The sequence below is a fragment of the Aquila chrysaetos genome, chromosome 10, assembly GCF_900496995.4.
Source record: "Aquila chrysaetos chrysaetos chromosome 10, bAquChr1.4, whole genome shotgun sequence".
Lineage (NCBI taxonomy): Eukaryota > Metazoa > Chordata > Aves > Accipitriformes > Accipitridae > Aquila > Aquila chrysaetos.
The window spans coordinates 28,326,599-28,354,514 of record NC_044013.1 but is presented as its reverse complement, the minus strand read 5'-3'; the positions used below and the strand labels follow the sequence as shown (position 1 = coordinate 28,354,514).

Below are 27,916 nucleotides of genomic sequence, written 5' to 3'. Positions count from 1 at the left end.
TGTTTTTCCATTCTGTTTTATTTCAATGCTTTTATATGTATAAAATATACTTTAAAAACTTTACATTAAAACTAGCAAATGGTTTGCTTCTAAGAAACACCATAATTTCTTTGTGAGTGAGTGCACAAACACATACCTCTGATGCAGCTTTCTGACCTACAGCAAGCTGACTAAAGTGTTTGTGGTGTAACACACTCCATCAGATCAGACATGTTAGGGAGGAGTTTCCTTTCCTCAATATCCATCCTGCTGATTCAGCTCAAAGTGGGAGAAACAGCCTCTCACTCAAGCTCCAATGGCAATTGGTTTATAGGCTCCTCCCCTGTCAGAGTTTGGAACCCCGTGAATAAACCAGCATTCAAATTCAGTAAGAAACATTACTCCTGGTGTCCAAATTGTCTCACTATCTTTTCACTCTCTTTTTTCAGTTCCTCAATGTGAGCATTTAGGCACTCCAGGATGCGCTGGGATCTCAGTTCTTCTTCTTCCAGGTATCTTGCAGCTATCGATCCAACTGAAGCTGTAGGCAGCGGGCACTAAAGGGAAACAAAGCGATATCGGGTATTCTTTCATTCCAAGCTTCAGCCAGAAACACTACTGATCCTCAAACCACGCAACTAAATATGCTTCTAAAGGGCTCTTGTGTCATTTCTATCTTATTGGGCAGACTAAGCACTCAAGTCTCATGCTTGTATCATAGGTAAATGACCCTCCCAACAGTCTCCAACGAACAGTGAAAACCTCCCAAGCCTCTGCCAAAACTGCAGGGAGTAAAATCAGTACCTCAGCACACATAACTTTTCCATTCCAGTTGCTCCCCTCTTTAAGGCCCTGGGGGGCTACAGCTGAACGGAAATAAGCTCTCCATGTGCCTACATAACCATTGCACTTCACCGGTGGAACCCTGACCCCAGAGGTATCAATAGGAATTGACTGTTTACTATGGGGAATTGCAGTTTCACTTCAATTACCAGCCCCTCCACTTCAAATAATGAGAGGGAAGGACATGGCATGTGCAATCATAGCATAACTCCAGAAAAGGCCACTACAAAATACCAAGGGTTTTGTCCTGGGTGTGTTAGTGCAGCCTCACACTTAAGGTCTACATCCTGCTCCTTGTCTTCATAAAAATATCAGTGAGCAGTATCATCTCAGAATATGGGTTCCAGGGAAGAGAAAGAACTGCCAAGACTGGACGGGCACTGGGGATATCTCTGCTTTCTTTTATATACCTCCTCTTCTTCCCTGAAGTAATGGGTTCCTGGTACAACCTACAGGGGAAGTACACACCAAACTCCCATCACAGCTCACTGAACACCACTTCAGATCAGCTAGCAATGGTTAATAAAATACCCCAGATTCTTTCCTTTACAGTCAAGAACTATTCCTGCTACTCACATCACTTACCCACAAGTTCTTAACTTACAAAAATAACATCGTAAACTAGGCTTAATTTACGAGTTGATGAAGAGAAGCTTCCTGCACAGGGGCTGGCAGGTGAATTAAAAAATTACTAAGGGGCAGCTTGCCATTACAAAAAACTTGCCTCAGTGTCTTGGCAAGAGAATGTAACTAGTTATTTCCAAATCCTGGAGTCTCATGGTTTTCTGCTCTTTTATCAATAGGCAGGAACAAAGGGAAGCAGAAAAAAGGCTGCAGATAACAAGCAAATCTCTCCCACCCCACTGTTGCCTACTGATGAGAATATTCCTCTCTTAATGTTAAAGGAACTGATTTAAAGACACTAGAGCCTAACCATGAGCAGGGAGTCCCAGTCAACACCAGGAGAAATACTTGCATTTCCTTAGAAACCTTATTTCTACCTTTCAGAACAAAAAGCAGCACATTCTTTTCTACTAAACATCAAGCCCTAGAGCTTCTCAGACCCTGAAGTGGAACTGTTTGCACTTCAGTTCCAATCCTGCAATCTGAAGAGTTTCCATTTAGAATATTACAGTTCCCCAAGCTCCAAACATTTGTTTTCCGGACATGCCCACAAGCTACTTTAGTCTTGAAACAATCAAGATCTATTCTTGGTAGTAAACCTGGTCAAGATCCACAAACTTGACAAGCCTCCATTTATCTGTTCGTCAGCCTTAGAGACTCTTCTCTGGGCTCCCCACAAAATAAAAATAGCTGTTGTCACTGCTAACAACACACAACCAGAAGAGAAAAGAGGCAACACATCTGGAGCAAGGACCAGTACTCAAGGTTCTCCCCTCTCTGAACTACTACAGCCCTGTCTGGCCCCGGGTATGACAACTGCTCTCAGTGTCCCTCTTCCATTCCCCTCCCTGCTCCAGTCAGTCTACACCCTGGTCATTACAGTCAGTACTAGGATATATGGTCTTAAACACCAAAGGAAGAAGTGATTGAATCTAAGTTTCCTGTACCTTGGGCAAGTCCTCCAGCAACTGAGCTGAGGTAAAAGTACAGAGAAGGTGCCAACACTGTCCCCTACTAAAAAGGTAAGATCAGCGACTAGGAAAAATAATAGCCTCCCCTTGTGCAGTGAAGCACCGATTTCAGGTTTTCCTATCAGCTAGCATAAGTGGCTTTAAGTTCAGTGTGCAGTCCCATTCAGAGGGGTCAAACTCACCCTGTGCATTACAGTGAACATAGATGTGCAGCACCAGCTTTCAGATTCACCCAGAAAATGTACGTTGAAATACCCAGCACTCTACATCCACTTTGAGCCTCCACCACCAACCCAAGCCAAAAGCTGAAGCAGAATTCTGAACTGACATAAGCAGGTCACGGTACACAATGATGTACAGCACCAGTGTGGAGAGACCCATGAGCTTCTGAAATTAGCTTAGAAATTATATCAAACACAAAGCCCTTCCACAGAGAGTTCTGAAGAACAATGACATGGCTCCCATTGTCCAAGTATTAAGCATCCAGCAGTGTTTTTTTCCTCCCTGTTTAATGTTTGATATATGCCTACAGAATCATACACACCATGCAGCCAGATCATACGTTCAAAAATCTGGCTCCTTTTGCCAGATGAGAACCCAGCTATATCTTCAGCTGTTGAATAGCAACCAGCTTCTATACTGCTTACCGAAGGCACAGATTCTCTCTGATGATTTGAGATGGACTGCTTAGACGCTTCGTCTGCAAAATCTTTGTTTCCATCCAGCACATGGAGCAAAGAATCCGTTCCCAGCAAGGCACCCAAAGCAAGTGACTCCATGCAGTTCTTCTTGGTGGTCTGGGTGGGTAGCTCACCCATCTCAGGGGTCACAGTTCCTACTTCAGCAGCCCCCCATCTCTGGGGCTCCCCTTGATGATGCTGAACAGTCCCATCAGGCTTGTGATATATTCTCTCTGCTTGTTCATCATGTTTGTGCTGTGCTTCCCAAGTTGTCCTGGAAGGCAGGTTTGAACACATAACTGTTTGAGTTTGCCTCTTAGCAGCTGAACTTTAGCAAAAACTTCCACAGAGATAACTTCCACAGAGATAACAAATAACATACAAGTTACTAATAGCCCTGGCAATCCAAACCAGCTCTTATTCCATAGGACTTCCAGATATACATCCAGTCTCTAGGGAATTCTCTCACTCTTCTGCTATTGTAGATACCAAAAACTACAGTCTGCACATCCTAGTACTGCAAAAGAAAGGAGCACAGCCACCTGGGCCAAATCTAATCCTTTCACCAAAAAAAGCACATACTGCTTCTCAGTCAAAGAAAAAGGCAAAGGCAGTCAAAAGACAGCCAAATACTAGCTGGCTTTGCAAAACGCAAACCAGCTGGGACTAAAAGCTATTGCACTACTTAAAGCATGAAGGCAGATTCCAAAACAGTCCTTGTGTTCTCCCATACTACTATGTGCTGGAGATAGATACTATACGTAAAGCACATCATTAAAAACCCACACATCTCCACACCTTCTGTTCTCCTTCATAATGAGGAAGCAGCATCCTTGGGGTCAAGTAACACTCACCTGTACTGCACATCCCTGGCCTCAGGCTCTTCATCTTGCATCTGCTGAGCAATGCCCTCGGGTTCATCCTGGCAGACCTGCCAAGTGAGTTCCAGTTTTGCTCTGGCCTCTGCTAGATCCTTCCGCAATTGCTGGTTCTCAGATTTTAATTTATTTAGTTCAACAGCATAGTCTTCACTGAATGCTCTTAGGGTGACATCTTTTCCCTAATGGACAGAGAAGGGCTGAAGTCAAAACTTCTGATTTGCAAGACATCATAGTCAAATCCAGAGCAAAGGCTGGCAAGCTATTCCTTAAGGTGTACCCTCTAATCTCCAATTTGACCAGCAAAATTGTCAAGGCTTTCATAAGAGCAAATCAATTATATATTCCTTATTGTGTCTGCATCCAGACAAGCTGTGCCGATCTGCCTAGGAAAGGAAGTCTCTCTCACCACTGGATGCTTTTGAAAACAGGAAAATACAGATCAAGACTAGTTCAGATGTATCTGCCTCTGGCCTCGGGATAATGAGGAGGACTACATGACCTCAAGTTCTCTTCCAGCTCTATATTCTAGGATTGCCTCACCTATCTCAGCTAAGATGCAAGCCTCTCAGCCAAAGCTGGGAACACTCAGGTGGCACCCCCATAAACTGTCTGTCTGAGCAACTCTCCGGGTATGAGTAGCAAGCTCTGCCAGATACTTCCTATAGGTGTGAAGAAATACATACCCCAGTAGCTTAGCCATTGATGAGAAGTAACCACTCTCAGTGAGAAACTACCTTCCATGTGACCCACCAGCAAAGCTGCTTGCAAGAACACTTCTAGATCCCTTCACTCAACTTAGCAAAGGCCTACAGTAATAAGTATGAAAGGCTGTGCATATGCCTCCCCAGCTGTGATGACCCATAGCCCTTTAGAAACTTTCACTGGTAAAAGTGGTTTTGGTTTTTTTTGGGGTTTTTTTTTGTTTGTTTTTTTTTTTTGGAAACTAAACAATTTGCTTCTCCCCACCTTCTCCTTACCAGGCTAGGTGGATATAATTTCCATTGTTTCTACTCCTGTGACATTCCCACTTTCTTTTTGCCAATTCTATTAAATTTAGATGCTTAATTCATTCTCATCACTGCTGTATCTAAGGACTTTCCAAAAAAACCTGGCCAAGATCCGTAGCTCCTGTGCCATGGGGCTGTGGCGCCTTTTTTTTTTTTTTCCTAAAAACCAAACAAAAACCCTAAAGAGGTTTCTTGCTTTGCACTTTGCTACCAAGTTTTTGGTAAGTCAGGCAGGCAAAAGCCCACCAGGCACTTCAAGTAGAAAGTAATGGGCCTTAGGTCATTTCAGTCTCAAATCAGCTCTCCAGAAAGCTTTGTTTTTTCTCCATCTCACCAGCCACAAGCTTCTGTTCAACACTTTCCCAAGAATTTGGCACGTTTGACAATCACCCCAAACTAGTATTAACTGCTGAGTATGTCCTTCCCACAGATCTGACATGATAAAAGCTCTGATGATATATTCCTGTTAGGTTTTCAGCTGTCTGAATCTAGTCCTTGCCCCTGTGAGGGGCCCACTCTGGTTTATGTGAGACAGAATTTGCAAACTAGCCATTCCTTCCTTCACGCAGGCACTAAAATGAACCACCTTCAAGGTATTATTCCTGCCAAGACTGCACCTCTTCCATGCAGGCTCCCCTCTTCTCCTCTGGATGAGGTGGCCTCACCTAGACTCAAGAGTGCCACATCAGCAGTGGCCCACTACAGTGTCCCTTCCCAGTGTGTTGCCCCAAGGCATCCAGCCCATATTCCCAGGCTGCAACCTGCCTGTGGCGTGCAAGGGACAGCCCTGCCAAATGGCTCCTCACCAGGAGAGGAACATGCTCTCACCCCAGAAATTGCAAGGACCAGAGCAGTTACAGCAATGAGGCAGGTCAAAGGGACATCACAGATTTAGAATCAGAGGTTTGAGGTAAACTGGCATAAAATGGAAATGCAACAACATGTAGTAAAAAACACTGGCTAGACCCGATGGAGAAGAAACTGAGATGAGGGCTCTGTTTCTGCAGTTCTTCTCACTACTCTCTGACTGAACAAGATGCTCAGTATTTCTGCACCTTATTTCCTCATAAATTGCCCCTTTTGCTTGGGTTTTAAGTTCACTGAACTCTACCAAGCACTTTGAGAGGCCTGAGCAAAGACTATTACTGTTCTCAGGCAGGGGACAGACAATGCTAGCTGCTTCCCATCTCTGGTCCCTAATGTATACCTCTAGCATACCACACTCTGTTGTTTCCAGCATTTCTGAGAGATGACGGTTTTCCAGCCTCAAGGTTTCCAGCTGGACCAGAATTACCTGAGGAGACAGAGGCAAACAACAAGCTCAGAAAAAAGAACACAACACGTGCCCACAACACCCTACAAGCATTTTCCACCCTGAATTCAAGCACAAGTACAAAGCAAGTTTGGGGCCGCTAGTTGTGCAGGGAGCCTATAGAGAATACCATACAAATAACCATGCACAGTCATTTACTTTAGTTTTCAAAGATGTCATCATCCAGGCCTAGTTAGCATGAATGATCTCAAAGAATTCTGTGGGACTGTCAGTTACTGGTTTGAAAAGCAGCAGCAAGACAGATTCAATGAACACCATAAATTAGAAGATTTAATCAGAAGGGTCTCAAAGTCTTTGTTCAAATGTTGAAGAGAGAAGGAAACTATTAATATAGCTAAAAACTAGGATGGTATTCCAAGCCTTCAGATCCCTTAAAGAGACAGCATAAGTGTCTTCTGCCTTTTTTACCCTGTGCTCCACCGCTTTCCTCTCTGCTCTTTCAATCTCTGTTCTCAGCCGCTGTTCTAGGTCTGATGTGGAGCCACTTGCAGATGCAATTGTGATGTCCCGCTGGTGTAACTCTTGTGTCAACCTGGAGATTTCCCTTTTCATCCCTTCTAGCTCACTGCTGTGAGTTTGTTCAGCTTGAATGAGCTGCTCTTTCAGCTGGAGGAAGATACGCACACACCACCCATGAGCTTTTAAAAGATGTTTCAGCAAAAAAGCAAAAGTATTGCACATGGTAACGTGAAGTCTAAGTACTGGAAAACAAAAAGCTCTATGTAACAAGCCCTCTGTGCATGCTTGTCCTTCTTGATTGAAAACCACCTCATCCCAATCCTTTTCCACACCATGAACTGCCAACTGGGCCAAGACGTAAGTTACATGCTGCAGAGTACTTGAGAAGACCCATAATTAATCGAATCACAGTCTCTATAGCTCACCATTCTATCTCTGTGGCCAACAACAGATACCCAAAGGTTTACCATCATTGGGCAAGCACAGTAACACTTTCATAATATAACCTTGCAATTTGCCACTCAGCCTTCCTGAGGCAGAGATGGCATCTTTAAATAGCTCTAGCCAGACTTTTCTTCCAGGAATTTGTCCTCAGTCTTTTGAATCAATATTAGCTTGTAGCAACTTAAGCTACCCATGGCAAACTTCCACAAGCTAGCTATGCACAGGGTAAAAATATACCTCTTTGTTTTCATAACTCCATTTGACGACCACTAGTCCCTGCATTATGAGAGAATAATTATTCCCTATTTACTTTCCACATGACAGGCATGATTTTATTTTTAGTATGTTCAATCTCATTTATCTCTTTTCCAGCATGGTAAGACCTATTCCATTCAGCTGTTCCTTGTGTAAAAAAACACTCCATCCTTTTGGTCATCTTTTCCCATACCTTATCTTGTTCTATTCAATCCTTTTTGAGATGGCAGACTGCACTGCATACAGTATTCTGGCAGGCACACTGTATATTTATTCAGTGACATGATAGAACAACAACATAGCATAATTTCTTCCCTAATATTCCATTCCATTAGCCAGAAATATTAACCACCCAAACTTCCAGGATTTTTCTGAGAATTACAAGCATTTTAGAAAATTGAACCAGAATCTCTGCCTAGCCATGTAAATACTATACATATGGTGATTTATCTCCATGTCACCTTAATGCCTCCCAAGTATATAAAACAGAAACAACCATAATAAATCTCTCTTTCCTCCCCAGCAGCCTGTAGAAGATTCATTTATTGTGTGGCTGTTTAAATGTGTAACCAAGCACGCATCTCTGGCAAGATCTGCACCTCTGTACATTCAGAATAAAGGATGAAAGATTTTCACAGAAGTGAGATTTGTCACTCAAGTCCAATAAGGTTTCTACTCTAACCAGGCTCCAGTGAAAGCTCTCACACTAACTGATCTAGACCATTATTAAAAGTCAAGCCTTTTGGAAGGCCTGCCTCCCTCAGGTGCACAGAGCACTAGGGCGAGGTCCTCGTGGCAGATAAGCTGCTCCATCTCTTCCAGCCCCTGAGTTCACGTCTAGGTATCAAGGCTGAAGCAAACTCCCTTATTCACATATGGACTAGAACACATTTGAAGCCCTGTCTCAAGTGTGATAGGACATACTACAGCAAAGCCCATTCCCTCCCTGTTCCTCATCCTGTTGGGAGCCTGTATTAGGCTTAAACACAGCATTCCAGGCCTTAATTTCTTTGCATATTTGCCCCTCCAGCACTAATTCAAGTATCTCCACGCTATAGAGAAGCATTGCGTCACGTAGAGGTAGGCCTAAGAGATGCTCACAAAGTAAGCTGCATAGCTATGTACAGCAACCTGCAAACCTATCCTCTCAACTCCTCCTTTGTCAGATCTGCTCCTCACCCTTCAGCATATCACTGCCTCTACAACACTCCTGGCCTTTGGTCCCATTTGGAGCTTTGCTAACTGTGCACTGCTGAGGCACATGACACACACAGGAACAGCTGACTCCACAAGTACCTTTCCCACTCTCCACGAACAAAGTGATATTACCTTTTTAATCTCTGCCTTTGACTCAGTATGGTGCTCTTCCATTGACTGCAGCTCTTTGATATTCTCATCCAACTCTTCACTCAGCTGTACACACCTTGCATTTGAAGACACCAGGCTGGGTGCCAAATGTAAAACTACAGATTAGAATACCCCAATGAGGAGGACATGGTCAGAGAAACTTTGATCTTCCAAGCAGTCTCCTATGTCTGTCATAACAGAACCCGGACTCTTAACCTAGAAGTTCCTTACCAATCCTTTGGTTTTGTTTACCAAAATCATTTCAAAAGAGATTGGGAAGGTGATCTAACAGATAATAGCCATTTCTTGTTTGTTTCTTTACCATACTAAGATTACAAACTTCCCATGCAAACATTAGTCTGAAAACCACAAACTCAGAGAGGAAGACCTGTTTATAATTCTTATTTCACAGGAAGGTCTAGATCTGGTTCTTAGCAGCTGACTAACAAAGACTCCTTAACCTATTATGAATGAAGGTGCTAAGCCCAAGCAAGCTAAAACACTGGAAACACCCACAGTGTGCAGTGAAAAGTAGCCAACCAATTAGCAAAACAGTGTCACTATTAGAACCATAAAATGAATAGCATTTGATTTCTTTAACCCTTTGATATTTAAAATAAGCCTACAAAAATCAGTGAGACCCGTTAACTTGATGAATACAATATATTAGATATTATATTATTATCCCAGTTTCATTGCACATCGAGGGGAAGAATGCAGTCAGCTACCTGTTCTCAAGATGAGTCACCTCTGACTGTAAGTGCTGTTCCTTCTTCTGGGCAACATCCAGCTGCAGTAGTATATGCTCCAGCTCCAGCCCTGGAGAAGACAATTGTTTCTCTTGCAAATGTTCTTCCAAGGCCCTAAGCAGAAACATGAATTTTAATCTCAGCACAGAAATGTCATGTCTGAGTTCACTAATACAGGGAATATAACCACCATTTTCTTGGAATTCTCTGAAAAATACACAAAACCCAACAGTAGGTGACACCTGCGTGCATTATGAATAAGCAAACATACCAGCTGGATGACAGCCCCCTGTTTTGAGGTCAGGCTGATTAAAAAAGACTACATCCTATTGTGATGTTGGCCTCCCTGATCCAGACAGTCTCTGTGGTTAGCAGACATCCAGCTTGCAAGAAACAGCGTGGCTGTTAGGTAACATACGTCAACACCTTTTGACACGGCCATCAAAACCCTATAGCTTTTGCATGTTGCCAGTGCAGATGGGGAAGGCCAAGATTATTTTGCCACATATGTAGTTACTTTACCAAGACCCTAATCTGACATCATTAAATAGGTAAGAACTTTCACCTATGTCAATAAGCACATTATCAAATCCTGAAAGGCCTCCACCACTAGACTGAAAATGCCTGGGGAAAAAGAAACTCAAAAGCCCTGTGCTGCCTCCAGAAACCTAGCTGAGCAGAATGCTGATCCCTTCCGCACTCTTCATTGAGTTATCAGTTGATTTCAAAAGCAATGCAATTTGTCAAATGCTGCAAGGAAGCGCAGCACTTGTGGGAAACTACAGTGTACCATTCTATATATCAACCAGTACAGATCCAGCTGTATGAAAATGCTTTTACTGTCCTCAGTGGGAGAACCTGGAATATAGAACTGGATTCAAGAGCATAAGTACCAGCAAGGCACAGATGCTACCTGTTGAGGAGTTCTTTTGTGTGAAGAGTTTCAGTCAGCCTGGCCAGCTCTTTCTGTAACTGTTCCTGGTGCAGCTTGGAGCTGTCAATGAAATCTTCCTGAGACTGCAAGGTGGCTCTGAGTTCCATCTTCTCATCCTGTAGCACCTGCACAGGAGGGAGAAGGAATGACTGTTGCAAGATGGACCAAATCAGTTTGCTGTAATGCGATGAGAGGTTGATCAGACTTTTAAGGAACCCTTGGAAATCCTGCAGAGCATCATATGGGTACAAAGCCAGCTTTGAGGCCGATCAGGAACTTTACAAAGGCTCTTTCTAGAGATGGGAGCTCTGGGATGAAAAGCCTTCCTGCTACCTCTCACAAGCGCTGCTTTATACTCAGTTTCCTAACAGTTCCTCCACTGACCTCTAACATTTTCTTGGATTGCCTTAATTCTTCCTGAACTCTTTGCTGATCTTCCAGAATCATCCGATTGTTTACAGTCAGGTCGTCCACAACCATGTTAAGCCTCTCCACCTCCAACTCGTTGGCACAGATAGCATCATTGGCCCTCTCCAGCTTGCTGGTTAAGTGTTGGATTTCTGATCGGCTGGCCAGCTCCACCGACTCCAGAATCTGCTTCCGATTGGCAAGCTGAGTCTGCTAAGAGTAATTGGTTTGCATTAAAGCTAAATTATAGAAAACACAGTATATCAAAACTACATTCAAAACAACTACTGATTTCTTTGTGTAACAAGCCACATTCTCAAAGTAAGCAAAACTACCTTTCAGGGAATTAGGGAAAGTATTGTTGCAGGGTTACACGATGGGCAAAACTGAAGGCAAACAGAATTAAAAAAAAAAAAAAAAAAAAAAAATGAGGGGGCCCTCTGACTCCAAAAGGGATTCAAAGAGAATCTGGGAAAAGCAGAACTCAAATCACTCAAGTTGTCCAAGTATGAACTGCCTAACAACAAAGCTGCTATTGTTGCAAAACAACTATTTTTTGCTCATTAACCTAAGGCTAGATCAGGAGAAACGGCAGCATGTAAGAGGGTTTGTAAATACCATACACAAGCTAGAGATCACCCAATCATTAATTTCACACCAAGATAGAAAGCAGCTCTTGGTGCACAATGAAAAAAAAAACACAACCACCAAACAGATCAAAAACCAAACTGGGTGTAACAGTCAATTATGTTTCACTTTATGCAGTAAATATCTGGTTCTAACGGCTTGTGAGAATGCTCACTTTGAATGTTTCATTGTCTTAATGGCTGACAAAAAAAGTTGGAGGGAACTTATGACTAGCAAACAATACATGCTCTATTATTTATAGGCACAATACTTTATTTCATAGCATTTCTTTCCATGTAGCTAGCTGGTGAAATTTAACAAGCCAGCTCTCATATAAGATTCTAAAGGATATTCACTTCATATATTCCCTTTTTGAATAGTACCTTACAATTTTTAAAGGCTGAAACAAAAATATTTAAGTAGTCTTTTACTTCCAATTTCTAAGAGTAGCAATTCCCGCCAGCTTCAGAATCACCACATGCCTTGATTTATCTCCTGATACGTAATGCCTCATAACTAAGAAAAACTACAGGAACTGTGCATTTGGAAGACTGTGGTATAATTTTGATTACAGCCTTTTCATTATTTGAATAGTCGTGACAGAAAACATAATCAGGAGGGGCAAGAGTTTAAAGTACAGCCTTTCTCCACCCAAGAAACCGGAGTACCAGACTACCTGAATATTTATTTCTGCATTAAGAAATATTTAAGCTATCTCTTATTTCCAGTCACAGAACATGCAGGACAGCACAGAATTCCAAGTTTCACCTGTTGACTTTAAAGGCTGCAGGTGTTACAGGAAGGTGCTCACCACTGGGTAAGAATGCCAGGCTTCCCTAAGCTGCACTGAAAGATATGAGGGGAAGCCAGCTGAAAGAAGAGAAAGGGGAAGTACTCCATGGTCACAGATCTCAGCTTGACCTTGTGCCAGAAAAACAACCAAGCATACAAAATGCATAGAAACATCCAAGGCAAAAATTTAGCATTTTCATGCTGGGCTTTGGATTCAGGCAATCTGTTCACAGTACCTCTGCACCTAAGTCGTCTACACTGCTTAGGAAAAATCTCCCCGAATTCGTGTTTTTCTGCTGCACAGTGAGAAGAGTTCCTCTGCACTCCAGTATACCAGCCTGCACTCCAAGGACACATCTGTTTTCAGACAATTGAGCCATCAATGATACAAAGACAGCAGAGCAGCAAGACCTTCTGCCCAAGGACTCTCTCTGCATTTGTAGATCTACTAGTGTCAGCCTTTCACAAAGCCCCTGTCAGAGCCAGCTTCAATCCTGTCATCACAAACTTCCTCCTCGCAGGAGTTTCCACTCAAGAGCAACTCAGGAGCCCATTAAGCGTAAAGCCCCCAGCAAGAGCTTCTTATCAGTGTCTGCTGTGATTGTGTCAGTGTGACTTCACAGCTGTGCTCTAGGTCAATTCGTCTTACTCTGCTGCAGCACCACTAACTCACTAAATGATTAGCTTTCCAGGAACAGCAGCCCCACTACTTCTTGCCTTTAAGAGACTTTTAAAAAAGAGGAGGGGTGGGCGGGGCAGGGACAGGACTGAAAACTGGTGTTACTTCAGTACTTTGCAGAAGTATCTGTCATAGGGGAAGACTATTTTCCAACATCATCCTCTGGGCTGGACCCACAAGGTACATATATTTAGCTACTGGCAGGTACACAGCTTTGAACTAGATGACATGATGTAACAGCTATTGTAAAGTGTCATATGCTGTGGTCTCTACCTCCTAAGGAAAGCTTCATCCTACTATCTTCTCTACTAATTGGAGGGGTGGCAGGGAGAGCTGCATGAGGTTTATCTAACCTCTATTGACAGACTCCAGATCTTTTTTCCCATACAGCACTCATACAAGTAAACCTTATTCCACTGGGACTTTAAAAGTCATTTCAATGGCAACCTAAACTGGATTCAAGCCTGAGAGATTTCATTAATCTCTCCCTCTTCTCCCCTCCCTCCTCTCCCACCTGTTACCACAAACAAAACAAGAAACTTTCAGCACATATTAATTGTACCTGAATGAGCTCAGACTGTTCAGCCAAAGCCTTCCTCTGCGCTTCCAGCGATGCCACCTGCTGCTGGTAAAGCAAGCGCTGCTTCTCCCAGTCAAGTGATTTTTGACGAAACTCCTGCAAGGACAGCAGGGGTGGCTTGGAGCAGTACATCCATGCAGTTGACAAGAAGGCCCCCTTCTAGTTTATATCCATGTTTGCTTTCTCTCTCCACCATATCCTCATGCACCTTTCCCCACAGCAGGGAAACCATTAGCCAATCATCTGATGCACCAACTCAGCAGTATAAAACCCCTCACATAATGGGCTGCTTGTATTTCTTTCCCGCCTGAGTTAAAACGTCAGTGTCAATTATTGCTGTTTACAAATGTTAAGTGCTAACAGATTCATGGCTAGTTTCATGGATTTGCTGTCAGAGGTTTAACAATTCAGACTGGCTTTAGCTTCCAAACACGCTGCTATTGAAATCACTAAGATGACAAGTACGAACTACAGAATTTTAATGCTAATCTCTGCTCCAGAAATTGGATACTACATCAGTCAGATGTGTTTGTTAGACACATCTTCAAGGTACAGTAGAAGAAAATTGAGTGCGGTTGAGCTCAGCATAGCACAAAGATTAAAAGATGAGACAGGGTTGAGAAGAAGTTTGACACGTAGCTCCCTCCTCCTCAAAGAAGTGAGATGACAACCTCACCACACTGGAATTCATTCCATTCACATAATTAATTACTCTTCCAGCACCTTCTTCTTTTTACTTAGTCTAAGAATAAGAACAGCAGCATACTTTATCCCGCATACTCAGATGCTCCAATGCAGGAAACCGCCTTTATTATACAAGCAGTTGAGAAGAGCTATACCTGGAGAGTAGATGGAGAGTACTTTTAAAGCAGGATTCATAGCCCACTTCCTAGTTGACTATTCAGTCACCAGTGAAGCCCAGAAAGTCACATTAATACATACAAACTCTGGTTGGCACTTGCTTTTTCACTACATACCTCCAGCTTCCTGGTCAGTCGGCTTATTTCAAACTGGTCGTCCCCTTGTCTCTTGTTAGCTTCTCCTCTAGCTTCTCTTAGTTGTTTCTTCTGCAGCTTCTCATAGCTCCTCCTCAGCCTGGACAACTGCAAGGAATACAGTGAAAGAGACAACTTTGTTCAAGGCCGCAAGGCAAGAATTAAACAGCACTTTGAGAGAAGGCACACAAAATGGCTTCACACAAACAATTCCCCTAATCAAGGCCACACAGCTCAGAAGCGAAGACTTCTCTTTGTATAATGAATCTAATATACCAACAGCATTGCAAAATACACCTAGCTGTGCAAGAGTAGCAAGATGCCACTGAAGTCGTGACATCAGCAGCTCTAATTAGGCCTCTGTCTTACCACTATTAAAACATGACTAAAATATTGAGAAGATGAACATTTACATGTAGCTGTTAATGCAGTAAGAGCATGGTACCCCTCTGTCTACAGGTGGCTCCCAGTCACAGTAGTAGCAGGCAGTACCTGTGGTTGATCTCCTCAGAGAGGGGCACATCACACCACACATGGGGTGGGGGCTAGTTCTACACAGAGGTACAATTTCTTATGTGATTAAAATACACTCATGAAGCTCAGGTGGGAACCGGAACTCTTTTGCTTAGTGGGAGAAGGAAGATTTGAGAATTGCCATTATACATAATATCAACACTACTTCATCTGTCATTTTCTGATTAGATACACTATGTATTTCACAATGAGTGGAGAATGCCAACAGAAAATATCATTCCTACGCCTACTGCTAGAATGCTAAAGTCATATCAGAAGCAGGAATGAGGAAAAAACTCTTGACATTTAAATGACCCTCTGTGCAAATAATCACTTGCAACTTGCACAGAATTTTCCATCTGATGAGCTCCCCCCAACTCAATTATTAAATAAAAAGTTTCCAAGCAGCCACATGAATTTGAGAAGTCATCATTCCCATTTTACTGATGGAGAAAGCTAAGCCCACAGAAGGACTGTGAGAAGAAAAAACATCTCAATCGAGACCTCATGCACTGATCACAAAAGGTTCTCCAGAGCCCTGAGTCAGCAAACTACTTAGGCATGTTCAATGGGAATGGACAGGCGTACAGGCTTAGAGTTAATATACAAACATCTTTTGCCAAACACATCAGAAAATTACAAGTACAGGTTTATTCGTTCAACAACCTCAGTGAGTTAGACACTGTACCTGTAATTTTACTGGTAACAGTGGTAAATCAAGACAGAAGGAATCTCCCCAAACGGTACTAAGAACAGAAGACTGAGGAATATTGGAGCTTAACGTCATCTACATTAATACTGTGTGGGTAAAATACCAACACATTGCAATTTTGGCCACAACACACACGCTGTATTTTAGCCTTAGCAATTTAAGCAGATCTGCCAATGCACCTCAGCTTTGCTTTGCAGCTTATCCACAATTCCAGTGGGAACATCTAGTGAAAGACGACTGTTAGTCATACTGAATAGTAAGGTGTTTTAAATGAGGACAGATGCCTTCTGTCCTCAGAGCAGAGACTACTAAATTAATTTAACTTCCGGCTTACAGTGAGCATGAACTAGGCCCAACCCTCCAGAGAAAACAGGTCAATGCTCTACTAGCTGTTCATGCCATTTAACTCGCTGCTACTGACAAGCAAGTGGAGACAGGCAAAGAGTTAAGGCATAAACATGGAATGCTGTTATACCACCTGCAGGACATTCCACATGTACCACCTTGCAGTGAAGAAGCAGCTTTTTGAGATGAAAGCTCTGAAATTATTTTCAGAAAGTATTTTCTAAGTATACTTAGTTTTAATTAAGTGTATTAAGACTGATATGCCTTGAGAGAACAAAATCCTTACCAACAAAATCAGAGTCATTGGAGGCAAAAAGAAGATGAGACCACATACCATTCTCATTTCTTGATCTCATACGATCCAGGCCAGTTGCACCACCACCCTTTTTTAATTTCACAAAATGCTGAAAGAGCAAACTGCTGCTGCCTGTACCCATGGCAACTTCAGAATAAGCACTATGGTGACTAGCATGGGCAAACACAGGACATTTTTGCAGTAAACTTCTGCAGATGTCTAACACATGAAAACTGCAAGAATATATCTACTACACATTTCTACTCCAACAGTTTTCTGTTCATCACCAACTTCCTCCAAAGTGCAAAAAACAGGCCTAATGAAGCATAAAAATACTACTTTGCCTACACTCAATGCTCTTTTTTGTAAGAACATAAACATTAAAAGAATGGGAAATTTTAAAAGTATGGCATTTAAACAAAAGCAATGACACAAAGTATTTCACCTATCAGATCGTATGTCAACTGAGAACTAAAAACCAACCTTCTCTTTTTGCAACTTACCTCCTCTTGAAATTTCTTCAGCTGTTGTTCATATTCTTTAACCATGTCCTGTTTGGCTTTTTCAATGTCTTCTACCTGGTGACGCAACATGCCAACCTGAATGAAGAGTTAAAAAGCAAACAAATAAAACAATAGAAGTGGACTTTACTGTCAGTAGGTACTAGGATTAGTTTTCATTTCATAAATATACATTATAGTAGGAGTGGTAAATGACTATTAAAAGATCCTAATTCTGTTAACAACTGCATGTTTCAATGGGGTCACTCACTACAAATCAGATTAAGTCTATGCCTAAATCTTTGGTAGGTTGGGGCCTGAACTGTTTCTGTTCCGGCCTCTTGTTTTGAGCCAGTTTCTGGCTTTCATTTTTGGGAATGAAGCTTACAGTTTGGGCTTGTGTCAAAAAGCTATTTCTATCTGGTATTTTCATCAAATTCTTCATAAACACACATTATGATGTCAGGCTATCTACCAAGAGGAAAGATGGCCATATCATTATCTTACTATAGTCAGGTGAAGCAGAGATTCCAAATACCACATGGAGATGAGAGGGACAAAGAAAGAAATGGGGCTTTGAAACTCATGGGGAAGACTTCCCTTGCATTGATTCAACTGCTCCTGTGACTCTTTTTTGTCTTCCCCCCCTCCATCTTTTTCCCACCCACAAACCAGAGTGGCCACCGTTCTAACTGCAGATGCAAAGGACAGCAAGCCAACAAATTAAAAGAAATCGCCACAGAAAATTCATGAGTAAACCAAAAGCATGAATATACTCCAGTAGTGACCTTAACCATAGTTTACAGTTCAGTTTTGAAATCAACGTTTGCTTTTGGTGGTAAAAAAATATTTCAAAAGTTCCTTGAGAAAATACAATTGATAATAATAATAATGATAACCTATATGATAAAAATCACCATTCTTGCAAATGAAAATCCTGTGGCATGACTCCAGATTTAATAACTCTGTAACAAAGACATTAGTTCCAAAACTTGCCATGCAGACCAGTAGAAGCACCTGACCGTATTAACAAGAAACTACAGAGTTCTTAACCCACTGTTGCTACAACCTGTCCCATTTCTCTATTTTACTAGATTCCACACCAAATTACTAAAAGCTACAGCAGTACTTGGGTAATTTTGAGGCGTAGTATAGTTGTACAGGCACCCAAAAAACCCAACTGCTTGTGCAGTTATCAGCTGGCTTTCAACCCAAGAAGTCAAAGCAACTTCATCAGAGAGCTGCCAAAACACGATTTGTAGAGAAGAGTCTGCTGAAAGATAGGACACAGCAGCTATAAATATAAGAACAAATTTCAAACACTTTCAGAAAGTGTCAATGTGGCTAGACCTTAAGATATAGCCACCCAGATTCCTGCTGGTGGATACATCAGTTCATTTCCAGAAGAGAAAGTTTATGGTTCACATCCTATGCAGAAACTTCACTTACTGATACTTCTCCACCGATACAGAAATTTGGTGCACTTCCCCCAGGTCTTTAATTAAAGGCTACAAAACCTGAGCTGCATGAAATAGCCCTTGGAGAATCTCCCAGCAATATCTTGGTGTATTTTACACCACCAAATGTTTCTTCCACCAATGACTGCAGGTTGCGGGGCTATTGATTACTGTTATAGCCAGATCCAGTGTCTCTGGGTCCTCTCTAGAAATTCTGACAATTTCTGACAATTCTGACAATCTGTGGACTTCCACCAACCCTTAAGGAGTTGATCGCTTCACTTTGATGGAATTACAGATCAGGCACCTTGTTCCACCAGGCTCCTTTGTAAATTCTATTCCTGATTTCCAACTATGAGACAGGCTCCTGTTTCACTTAGCACAGCTATTTGCTAAAGGTAACCCCTTGTTTCGGCTTAGCATTTAAAAAGTAAAAAAAAAAAAAAAAAAATCAAAACTGATGAAACAATACCCGAAACACACGTCCATGCAAAGTCAAACTCTGAAATTCAGGCTCAGCCTTTATATTGCATTGTGACATGTAAAACACACAGGTTGACATCAATCAGAAAACAGTATGAAGCTGAGGTACCTCCTTATATTTCTCCTGCAGAGCAGCCCTGGCAGAGGCAAGTTCCTGCTCTCGAACACTCAGGCAAGCTTCTAAAGCCTGTGTCTGTGTTTCCCATTCAGATTTCTTGTGAGCCACCATAATGTCAATCTGCTTCATCAGCTCCTGCAGCTCAGCCTCACAGGAAGTCAAGAACCCACCGCTGGAAGGGAAAGAGCTTCAAGTTACAAAGCAGGCACTGTACCAACAAAGTCAGCAGAACGAACTGATTTGCACGAAGGGACCAACTCTGCACATGCAGTGCTTTGAACTCTATGCAAATTAGCTTGCAGAGAAATATACTTAATACTTACGTGTTTGTCCCACTCTCTAATGCAGTATCTCACAAGTGGTATGTTCGTATCACTGGGCAGAGATCTAAATTTGGCAATGACCAACGAAGAATACTTGTGAAATCTCAGTGAGAACAAATGACCTACACACTTTAAATGTAGGGGGTTTGCCTTCTATACAGAGAACTGTTACAAGCACCTACAAACACTTATGCCTTTGTCTCAGTACTATGCATTATCTATGTAAACCGGAGCATGTTTGATCCATATTTTGTATTTACCTTAATTGCTCTCCAGGCAGAGGCATTTTATAACAAGTTTCAGTCAACAGAGAAATCTTACAGCCAAGCTATCAGCTACTGAAAACAGAGGTTTATCACAAATGCAGACAAACCCCTAAGCAGAGGGGGTTGGATGACAACATGATAATGAAGAATAGAACATTCACAATCCATTGGGGAGAGCATGCTCCCTAGCGACGCTGCAATTTCTAATTTTGTGCAGTAATTATTGAAGCCAATTCAACTAACTCTTCTAAAATTTCACAAGCTGCTAAGCCAGGGACAATATTAAGGCTTGCAAGATACAGCCCTAGAGGGCAGTGAACTCCATGATGATCTTTACCCCTTTAATTTGCCTGTCAAAAAGGAAGCACTGAAAAGAAACGGAAATCAATAGGTTAAGGGATTGAAATTTTCCTGTTCCCCCAGGGCACATGCACACTTCACAACTTGGCAGTTTTTCTACAGGGAAAGAAATACTTCTTAAAGGAGCCAAAATCAGTTAAATTTGAAGTTCACCCTGTCCTGCAAGTTAACCAAATATTAGCTACTATTATGCAGAGCAGGAATATTTCCTTCATAGCATCTGCTGATATAAAGCTAAATCTAAACCTGATTTCTGCAACCAGTTCTCTGTAGAAGATACGGTATCAGTAAACTTGAGTCACATTCTCAAAGATCACTATGAAAATGGCATCAGTGACTTTTGCTTCCACGCTTGTTTAACACATAAAACATTTTTTTCCATGATCAGCACTACAGTATCTCTTGGGGATCCAAAAGCCTAGATACTTTCACCTAAGAGATAGCGTTAAGGATTCTTCAGAGATGAATGAGACTGTGCAGTTTCAACACGAGCAGGAAATAATCAGATGTTTTCAATAAAAACAGATAACAAAGTCATGTGTCATTAACCTTGCAAGGCTGTTACAAAAAAAATACTTATTCACACCTTTAATTACAACTGCTCCTGATGTTAGACAGTAAGAAGGGTTTACAACAACAACAAAGAGGTAAGGTTTTCAGGAAGACATAAAACTAAATTTCTAACAATTAAGACTATAATATCTGACAAGAGATTATTGCAAAGCTAGCTCACCCAGTGACTTTACTTCTGCACCAGCTGAAGACCACTGCACACTGTATTTGTCCACCAGCATGCGCTAGTGGACAAACTCCAAAGCCCTTATTTAAGCAACAGAAGCTTTGTCCGATACCAGAGAATTTGATTCTGAATAAGAGGGAAGGTTAATATTTAAATGACTGGTGTATACTGTTGCATACATACCTCCCCTGCTCATTTCTTTGCATTCCTTCCAGCAAAGCCTCCATCACCAAATCCTGGTGGTTTTAGCAGCTAGGAAAGTACACAAAAGCAGCAGTCACCCATGGTAATATATGAACAAGGCTACTTCTCCATCCAACTGCAGAGCAAGCTGAAGTCCACAGAGGAAAGAAGTTTAAAAAAATTACAATTAGCACACAGTTACAGGTGAGGAAAACAATGGTCAGCTTCATGAACTTACAAGCCAAATATCTGCCAAATAAAGGAAAACATGATTTTTCTACCAAAAAAAAAAAAAAAAAAAAAAAAAGACCCAGTGCAACCATTCAGCACTATCAAATTGCGGTGATATAATCGTGTGATCTAGTAAGTGGAATAACTCAAAGAGCAGCAGTGGAGGCAAATCTGCACTTCAGCAAATGGGTAAACTCAACACACCGGGACTGGCAGATCTCCCATCTCCTGGGTGCATCAAACTGTGGAGGATCAGCAACACTCGGGCACTTCCAAACGGGCTAGCCTAAGATCCACCCCTGACAGGGGTATTTGTCTCTTCAGAGAAAAACCGTAAGCACCTTGTAGCAAGTAGCAGTAAGAATCTATCCATAAATTAGATCTCTTCCTAGTCTGTTACAGACTAGGTTAAAGAGACCACACAGTTTACGATTGCATTCAGGACACAATGCTAGTTCACATGATTGCGAGAATTTTCTTTTAAGATAGCACTAACTCTTTAAAAATTCCTCTGGTGCCTTAAGCTATGAAAATAAGTTGCACACGTTTACAGTAGCAGTACATTGAGTTAAAAACAACATCGTTTAAGTCATGAACACATGTATGTATGCATACACATAGCAGTTTCACATATTTGTGAAGCAAGAAAGGTTTACATGAAAGGAAAAAATGGGGAATAAAAAAAAAATTAAAGTTACCATGGAACCACACCCAGAAAGGTAGAATTTATTTCAGTGGCTCCTCCATGAAACTGTGGCTCTCTAACAGAAATATGGTTAAACTCATCCTGAGGATACAAAATTACACTTCAGTTTCACTCTGTGGATATATTCACGCAATCTTCTGTTTCCAAAACATGTATGCACTTTCTCAAGTATTTAGAGATGGATCCTCACAACATCTTTCCTCAAAGATTAATATGGCATTATTAAGCAGTCAACAAAATGGGGAGCGGGTCACAGAAAGTGAGACTTTCAGAAACACATACTCAGCTTTGCTCTCTTTCACTTCCATCACAGCTTCTATCCTGCTCCTACAGCATTTTAAAACACCATCCAGAGATTAAAGCCTGTCCCTGGGAGCTGTATTTTAAACCACACACATACACAAAATATGTATTTCACTGAGGAAGGGGAAAAAAAAAATTCCTATCCCTATGCCGATACAGTGTTTTGTCTCTCTTTGGTCCCGTCTGTGCTCAACAAAAATCAATCAGTATGCAGAACATCTTTGTTGTACTGCTGATGGCATAGCTGCTGAGGAGAGTAGATGAGCAGATCGCCAGAGCTGCTGACAGCGCTCCAAGACAGTTCTCCAGGTGGCAATAGCAGACATTAGCCAGTAACAGCTCTTCTGTTTCATTCTAATCACACCTACACAGAATTGATTTTCAGTGGGTAGCAGAGAGATTTCATTGTCCACCACAGAGAACGTCTGCTAAAATTCAGAAGGAAAATCCAGAGAGCAATCCAGGTCCTTTATCAGCAGGTCCTTCCGTGAGAGGCTGGGATCAGTTCAACACTGAAAGCTCTAGTGCCATGAGGAGCCAGACAGTATCTACTCTTGCTTCTGACAGGCTTTAAGCAGGGCCCCCCAAGGTAAGATGCCCGTATCTGCCAGCTTTGCATACTTGCCAGCTTACCTGAGTTTGGGGGAAAAGCCTTAAAATCAGACACCTCTAGCCAGTTTTATCCTACATCAGGCTTGTTGACTTAGTATTATATTTTGACATCTCAAGCTTGCAAGTCACTATGTGCAAATTACAGGCATCTGAGTAAAGACCCACACAGATACCACAAAAAGAAACAGTCTCTGCCATTAACTACAGCTGAAACAACGAGAGCTGGCCTGCCACTTCCGAAATCGAAGAAAGAGGAAGTATTTGCAAAAAAAAAAAAAAAAAAAAAAAAGAGATAAAACATTTAAAAATCAACAGCGTTTAGCATCCCAACTCAAGAAAGAATTGTTGCAGTAGAGGCAAGAGGAGAAAATTTGACAATATGCAGGAGGACTTAAGAATACTACCCGTGAGGAAAGACTGGGATTATTTTACATTTAAAAAACACTGTAGGATGCAATTTTAAACTGCCGCTGGAAGTAAGCTTACAATGAACAGAAAAGCACAACCCACGTTGCAGCAAGCACTTCCCAGAAGTACCAATAAACATGCGCTGGAAAAGCCATCTCCGGCTGTTCTATGGCCAGGCAGGAGCCCGTGGGGAACCAGCCCGAGCAGCTGCTGCTTCGCCGGGGCAAGAAGTGACCTGGGACGGGGTCCCCCACGGCATAAAGCCACCCGGCCTCTCCGGAAGGCGCACCCTCATCCTACGGTGTTTTAATTCCTCCTCACGGGGAGCCTCGACACCGAACGACCACTAACGATGTTTACACGCACCCCGAAGGGGAGCGTATCGGCCCGCAGGCCGAGGCACTGACCGCGGCCCCTTCCAGCCCTGCTCCCCGGGAAGAAGGCCCCCCTGCTCGGGGGGCTCCGGGCTCCCCGCACCGCCCCGGTTCGCTGACTATGGGTCGGACCCCGCCGCTGAGAGACGACGGTCGGCGACCGTTCCTGACGGCGGGAGGCCAGCGGTGGGCTGGGCTGGGCTAGGCTAGGCTAGGCTAGACTAGACTAGACTAGGCCGGGCCGGGCCGGGCCGGGCCGGGCCGGGCCGGGCCCGGCTCGGCTCGGCTCGGCTCGGCTCGGCTCGGCTCCCCGCAAACACCCCTGCCACCGGTCCCCCCGCTCACTCCCACTCCCGCTCCCGCTCCCCGCCCCCGCCGCTGCCAACCTAACGGCGGAGCAAAGCCTGGGCCTCGGCGGCGGGTGAGCGCCGCGCCTGCGCGGGGACTGCGCCTGCGCACTGCCGGCGCCGAGGCTGCCTCCCGGAGATGGGCGCGGTAGGGGGCCGCGTCGCCCGGTGGCGGGGGGGGGACATGGGCCACGGGGCTACAGTGGCCGGGAGGGGCGCCGGGAGGGGCAGGGGGCCGCATCGCCCCGGTTACCGGGACTGGGATGCGCTTAGGCCTGTCCCCAGCGCCTAGCCGGGACCGCCTCGCCCGGTTGTCCCCAGCCACCGCGGGGCCGCCTCCGCCCGGGGCGGCTGGAGCGCTCCACAGCTCCGGGTGTAAAGGCGAGGCCTGTTCAACGTGTAGCTCTGGAGCCAGGCACGGCGAGGTGGCTCCTGCACCCTCCTGAGAGTCCCAAACCTGGTTTGGTTTTAAATAAATATGGGTAGTCTCCAACCCCGGCACGATCTGAGCCGCCTGCTGATGGTTGCTGTGCTGCAGGAGTCACACAGGGGCGAGTGCTAAGGTGAGGTTTCTGGGAGGGCAGAAGAATAATCGAACGATCACAAGAAACCCCTGGAATGAGGACAGTAGCTGAGGGTGGAGGACAGTCTTATTTTTCTCCTGTTTCACCCGCTTTCTGGAATTCAGGTTTTGGCAGCATTTCGTGTGCCATTAAATCCTTTGTTCTGCCTCTTTCCCAGATTCACAAAGGATCAGAGACTGAAAGTGAGTAAGCAGCAAACAATAAGCAACGGTTCTGTGCAGAGTTAGAGAGGACGGGGGAGCTCTAGGTCCTCAAGCTCACTCAAAAAGAGACTTCTAAAGGTCAGTAGCTATAAACTCATGTAAATCTCTATAATTAATAATAACAGGCCAGTTTTATATGTTCATCTCTGATGCATATCAATCTGCAATTCAGTCTGATAGTGTTCTTTTTAGATGAAGTAGTTCTCCTGTGGTTATAACTGCTTTTTGAGTGGATTAGAAAAATCAAGTTTTTCCATAAAAGTTTAAGCTTAACAGAAATTGGATCAAAACTGGAACAAGCCCATAGTCCAAACTCCAGCTACTTGGTTAGGGATGTGGACGTTAGAAATAGTATCTGCTTTGTGTCACAGATTTAGCTGTACTTGCCTGCTACAACGATGGACAGTGAAGTGCAAAGGGATGGCAGAATCCTGGATTTGATCGATGATGCGTGGAGGGAGGATAAATTGCCATATGAGGATGTGGCTATCCCTCTGGTAGGTGAATTGCTACTTATCAATCTGAGTTAAGACTGGTGTGTTTATCACAGCCCCTTCCAAGAAATGGCACAGAGAGTATTGCTTGCGGTGCAGCTAATTTGTACAAAAGGCTCCCAGGATGGATCTGACTCACTCTTTTCTTGTCCTATACGCCAGTCATACCTGTGTGTGTATGAGGACGTGTACATTTCTGTCCCCCTTCCCCTGACCAGTTGCCAGACCTCCTCAGAACTGGAGTGCCCTTCCCATCGCACTATTCTGGGTTTGGCATCAGAGGAGTAGAATCATTCTTTCTCTCTGCTTCCCCTTCACGTTACTAGTGTGTGAAGTGGTTTCCCAGTTGGTTTGTAGAACAGAGAGGATCAGTCTCATGCTGACAGTTGCAGTCTTGGTTACATTTTATCTCCACTTTCTGAAATTCCATTAAAAGAAGCTGAAAATTTTTCAAACATCTTCCTAATCAGTCTTTTCCAGATACAGTGTTGCTGTTGCCAGTTCCAGGATAGCAGTGAAGGAACTGGCATCTGCAGTAGGACTCTTGCTTGTAGCACTGCATCCAATGCATGGCAGCTATCTTTTCATCCAATGTACAAGGCCAGAGAGGTGCAGCTGGGGAAAAGCTACCTCTGACCCCACAAAGCCCAGAGCTGAAGCTTCAGATCTCCCACACTGATGTCTTTCCTTAGCTATTTTGAAACTACCAGGGAAGTGAGAGGTATCTGAGGATTTTCCCTTTCCTTGTTCCCTCTGGTACACAAGGTTTACCCTGGCTAGCACTTGACAAAGCAGTCATGCTAAGATTGTGGGGACTGACAGGCTGCTAGTTTCTTTTAGCACAGAGACATTTCCAAATTGCTAGTGACATTGCTAGGCTCAAGCTTTAGCCCTTACACCACTGTCTTTTCAGAGAGGGCAAGGAGCAGCTACACACCTCCAAAATCCATATACATGGCACACAAGTTTTCCTGCCAAGATTTGGGCTTGAGGGAATGATCTTGCAGAACTATGATTCTCGGATATGAGGGCCCAAAACCCCCTTTGCTTGGGACAACCTGTACTAGGCAGGCTGAATATTATGAACTAGTTCCTTGCTGACAGTTGCCTTTACCCTGTATCCCAATATTACTGTTTATTTCCTTATGGCCATCTCTTGAGCTACTTACAGTCACATACTGATGGCAGCCACAGAGCAGGAAGCCTCATCAACTAACAATAGAAAGAAAGGCTTGGCTGTGGATATAAAGATCTGCAGGGCTGGACTGGCTCTGATCACAGAAAAAACAGCACAAATTCACAGGAGACTTACTCAGCGGCATTGTAAAGGAGCAAGCAAAATGGCTGTAAAGTATTTGAGGCTGTCCCGAGCATCTGATCGCTGCTCACTCAAGAGGTTCCTATGAACTCAAATGAGCTCTAATCATATGCTGTTTCCAAAACTGAAAAATTTTATTTAGCTCATACTGGGATTTCCAGAGATCTAGAACTCAGAATTCTTGCCCAAATGGTATCTGGCAGATAACACACACTCTGTCTGACTGCACCAATACAGCAACACAGAGAACAAATAATACCAGGAAGGAAAATGAAATCTCAGTTAAACTGTACTTTCTCCTTACTGTGTCATGAGCAGCTCTGTGTTGCACCTGTTAGGGGTTCCCGACTTCTACTGTTGATATAGCACAGCCACACCTGAGTTCAGCATGTAGAAAGAGGAAGGATTTCTCACCTGCCATAGGAAAGTAACATGTTACAGAACCAGTTTTCTTAATAACAGCTGTAATAAATGCAGTATCTGTATTCCTGGCAACAGCAGAAGAAACACATTGCAAACAAGCAATGGAATAATTGCATCGTACTATTATTTACTTATTTTGCATTTGCTATATATTCTTCTTCGCTGTGTGTGCAGTCTGAGCATATAGCAAGGCCCCAGGGTCCTGGAAAAGCAATTTACCTTTCAGATTAAGCACCATATTTGTGTGAAAAGTATATTGTTCATAACTGGGCTTAGTAATATTTTTAAGTGGATCAGTATGTATGATATGTATTGTTCAGATGCACCCTCTGGTCTTGTTTGTGGGGTTTTGTATTTATCCATATGAAGTCTTAGTAACCTGCTCCTTTCAGGAAGCATATTATGTGTGGAATGCATTGTACCTCTGTTTTGTTCTCAGAATGAGCTTCCTGAACCAGAGCAAGACAATGGTGGCACAACTGAGTCTGTGAAAGAGCAAGAAATGAAGTGGACAGATTTGGCTCTCCAGTATCTCCATGAAAACGTTCCACCCACAGGAAACTAGTGAATCAGTGAGATTTCAGGCAGTGGATGCAAGAATGCAATATAAAAAATATTTTTCAGCTGACCATCACTGTCATAAGCGTCTCTAAGGAGGAAACAACGTTTCTGAAAAAGGCTCAGATTCAAACGATGGTTCTGCTCACAGTCACCAAACACAGTTTAAAATGCTTCTATAATGAGTGTGAAATAACAATGGCTATCTGACACCTCAGAGCTAATATCAGAATGTTTCTCTTATGTAAAATTATTTCATATCTTAAGTTGTTCTTAAGTTGGTGCCAATTCTGATCTTAAATGTTTTCTACATGTGGTAGAACAAGTAGTTTTTACTGTCTCAAGTTGTTACTGATTTTAAAGCTCACAATGGGATCATTTCTGACTCTGAAGGCTTATGTCCCAAGAGGTATTCCTGTGTATTCTGTGGTTAGAGTTCAGCATACAAAAACCAAATAGCCATAAGTCAGTTGT

At 43.1% G+C, this 27,916-nt stretch overlaps 2 protein-coding genes across 13 annotated transcripts; one reads left to right on the top strand and one right to left on the bottom strand.

The window, feature by feature from the left end:
- CEP63 (centrosomal protein 63) lies at nucleotides 1–23,980 on the bottom strand. 10 transcript variants are annotated; one of them, XM_030029376.2, is made up of 15 exons: nucleotides 23,902–23,980; nucleotides 20,882–21,029; nucleotides 19,002–19,182; nucleotides 16,956–17,051; nucleotides 14,570–14,695; nucleotides 13,575–13,688; nucleotides 10,891–11,127; nucleotides 10,486–10,631; nucleotides 9,552–9,686; nucleotides 8,806–8,920; nucleotides 6,727–6,924; nucleotides 6,193–6,279; nucleotides 3,952–4,157; nucleotides 3,065–3,371; nucleotides 1–536 (listed from the first exon to the last, which is right to left on the bottom strand). In XM_030029376.2, the coding sequence occupies exons 2-15, from the start codon at nucleotides 20,923–20,925 to the stop codon at nucleotides 378–380; spliced, it is 2,151 nt and encodes a 716-aa protein (XP_029885236.1). In that variant the 5' UTR covers nucleotides 20,926–21,029; nucleotides 23,902–23,980; the 3' UTR covers nucleotides 1–377. The 10 variants fall into 10 exon arrangements, with proteins under 10 accessions (XP_029885236.1, XP_029885241.1, XP_040982966.1 ...); XM_030029381.1 differs by having other exon boundaries at nucleotides 20,882–20,950; nucleotides 23,902–23,975; XM_041127032.1 differs by lacking the exon at nucleotides 23,902–23,980 and adding an exon at nucleotides 23,271–23,766 and having other exon boundaries at nucleotides 20,882–20,950.
- Nucleotides 23,878–27,782, top strand: ANAPC13 (anaphase promoting complex subunit 13). Of its 3 annotated transcripts, none has more exons than XM_030029392.2 (4): nucleotides 23,878–24,010; nucleotides 24,604–24,727; nucleotides 25,021–25,146; nucleotides 27,324–27,782. In XM_030029392.2, exons 3-4 carry the CDS (start codon nucleotides 25,048–25,050, stop codon nucleotides 27,447–27,449), a joined length of 225 nt encoding a protein of 74 aa, XP_029885252.1. In that variant the 5' UTR covers nucleotides 23,878–24,010; nucleotides 24,604–24,727; nucleotides 25,021–25,047; the 3' UTR covers nucleotides 27,450–27,782. The 3 variants fall into 3 exon arrangements, with proteins under 3 accessions (XP_029885252.1, XP_029885253.1, XP_040982969.1); XM_041127035.1 differs by lacking the exon at nucleotides 23,878–24,010 and adding an exon at nucleotides 24,289–24,425; XM_030029393.2 differs by lacking the exon at nucleotides 24,604–24,727 and having other exon boundaries at nucleotides 23,915–24,010.
- The last annotated feature ends 134 nt before the right edge of the window (nucleotides 27,783–27,916 follow it).

What these genes read in the sequence shown, in the direction of transcription:
- CEP63 (XM_030029376.2), bottom strand. Translation starts at nt 20,925, where the DNA reads ATGGAGGCTTTGCTGGAAGGAATGCAAAGAAATGAGCAGGGGAG. An exon ending in TGCAGGAGAAATATAAGGAG is followed by an intron (nt 17,052 to 19,001) that starts GTACCTCAGCTT and finishes CTCTTCATTCAG; the next exon opens with GTTGGCATGTTGCGTCACCA. An exon ending in GACTGACCAGGAAGCTGGAG is followed by an intron (nt 13,689 to 14,569) that starts GTATGTAGTGAA and finishes CTGTCCTTGCAG; the next exon opens with GAGTTTCGTCAAAAATCACT.
- ANAPC13 (XM_030029392.2), top strand. Translation starts at nt 25,048, where the DNA reads ATGGACAGTGAAGTGCAAAGGGATGGCAGAATCCTGGATTTGATCGAT. An exon ending in AGGATGTGGCTATCCCTCTG is followed by an intron (nt 25,147 to 27,323) that starts GTAGGTGAATTG and finishes TTTTGTTCTCAG; the next exon opens with AATGAGCTTCCTGAACCAGA.